Source organism: Raphanus sativus, unplaced genomic scaffold, assembly GCF_000801105.2.
Source record: "Raphanus sativus cultivar WK10039 unplaced genomic scaffold, ASM80110v3 Scaffold2022, whole genome shotgun sequence".
In the NCBI taxonomy this organism is placed as follows: domain Eukaryota; kingdom Viridiplantae; phylum Streptophyta; class Magnoliopsida; order Brassicales; family Brassicaceae; genus Raphanus; species Raphanus sativus.
The window spans coordinates 16,121-17,839 of NW_026617331.1; the positions used below are offsets into that span (position 1 = coordinate 16,121).

The 1,719-nt window shown below is 41.7% G+C and overlaps 1 protein-coding gene across 1 annotated transcript; it reads right to left on the reverse strand.

The window, feature by feature from the left end:
* Positions 1 to 446: 446 nt before the first annotated feature.
* On the reverse strand, positions 447 to 1,663 carry LOC130505119 (uncharacterized; the record flags this gene model as incomplete). Its single annotated transcript, XM_056999714.1, has 2 exons — positions 447 to 1,237; positions 1,320 to 1,663. Coding segments are annotated over 2 exons (950 nt in total), but the record flags the coding sequence as incomplete, so codon positions are not given.
* Between the last annotated feature and the right edge of the window lie 56 nt (positions 1,664 to 1,719).

The following is a 1,719-nucleotide window of genomic DNA, read 5'->3' on the forward strand; positions in this document are numbered from 1 at the left end:
ATTCGTGGAATCCTTGCCATGATTCTTCAGAGAAATAATACAGCGACGACTGCGGAGAACCATCTTGGGGCAAATCTTCATCGGTAAGCTCAAGTCTAGACCATTTCTTCCACTGTGAGGGTTGAACTGTATTGTCTTTACGAGCTTTAGCCTTGCTCGAACCTCGAACTGAAGTCATTGGAGTCCACCAGTCATCTGCCTTGGCTGTCTGAGATGGATCAAAGTCGGTCACATGAGACGCCTGAGAAAGCCCTTCGACGCCTTGCGTACTGATTCCACGAAAGCTAGCCTCTTCTTGAGTGAAATTAAGATCCACTGGACTCTGTGAAAATAAAAAAAATTAAACCAAAATTTACACAATTATAATACATACCAAGCTCATAACCAAGGATCATATTTTTAAAAAAGTTTCACAACAATTGCATTACAAAACCATAAGACAACCATTACATAATTCCAATATTACACATAACAAAATACATAAAGGACTGATGAAATACATCGTTCCAATATTACACATAACAAAACCATAAAACAAACAAGACACTAAACCAAACCGAGACCTTAGCGATGACTAACAAGTGCAGTCACAAACAAACAAGAGAAAATAACATTAAAGGAGTGATGAAGACTAGTTGTTCTTTACCCCGCGTGTGGACCTCCTCAACGATGGCTGCTGGGTCGTCGTTGTCTTGCTCGGAGAAGGCGTCTCTCCATCCTCAACTTCAACGCGGGGTTCCTTAGTTGGAGCTTTTAGCCGATGTTCCAATTGCTCTAATTTCTCATCCATCTTCTTCTCCATCCTTTGTTCCATTGCAGAGATACTCTGCTCAAACAACTGCGCCATAAAAGTCTTCATGTCTTCATTAAAAGATGGTTGCTTCGATCCACCATTGAGAACCTTATGCTTCCTTTTTTCCATACCACGATCTGGAAGCCTTTTCTTACCCTGCTTTGATGTATCGCCTAGGCTCGTTGATCCTCTTGGAGTCTGAAAAGTTTCATCACTCTCATCTGTCTCAGCTGCTTCATCATTCACTCCCTCTTCACCAGGCTGATCTAGAGATTCCTCTACAGCTTCTTCGAAATCCCAAACATGCTGAGTGAAGTCATTCTTTGCGGAAATCAGCTCCATCAGACCCTTGATTCTTTCATCCTCCACATCATCTCTGCGGAAATCAACACTCTGGATAATATCCATATTCCCTGTCGATGAGATGAATGGATACATGTCATCCTACACAAAAAAAAATAATGAAAGTTAGATCCTACAAATTTATTTCAAACCTGATGGAGTCATAAAAACAAGTGATACTTACCTCAGCTGTAAAAATCTCCTCCAACCGATTGATCTCTTGATATGACGCCTTTCCAGCTCCCATCCAGTTGATGCATCTAGGACCATCCGCAAAAGCTTTGTCCAGTTTCTTACCACAAAGCTTTCCAATCTTTGGTACAGCTTCCATTGCCCAAATCTGCAAGGCGTAGGAGAATCCATCTAAAACATAACTACTTGTCTTCTCCTTCAGTTTGTAGCGGTTCTTGGCTATTGACTCGCAGAGAAGATCATAAGAAGCAACTCCCCAAGGATACTTTCGAACCTTCTCAAGATCCATGACCACCTTGATGTATTTGAGAGGGATATTCTGCTTCTCATCTCTCGCTAAAACGACACAAAGAATGAAGGCAAGGTAGATCAGCCGTATGCGATCTGCATTC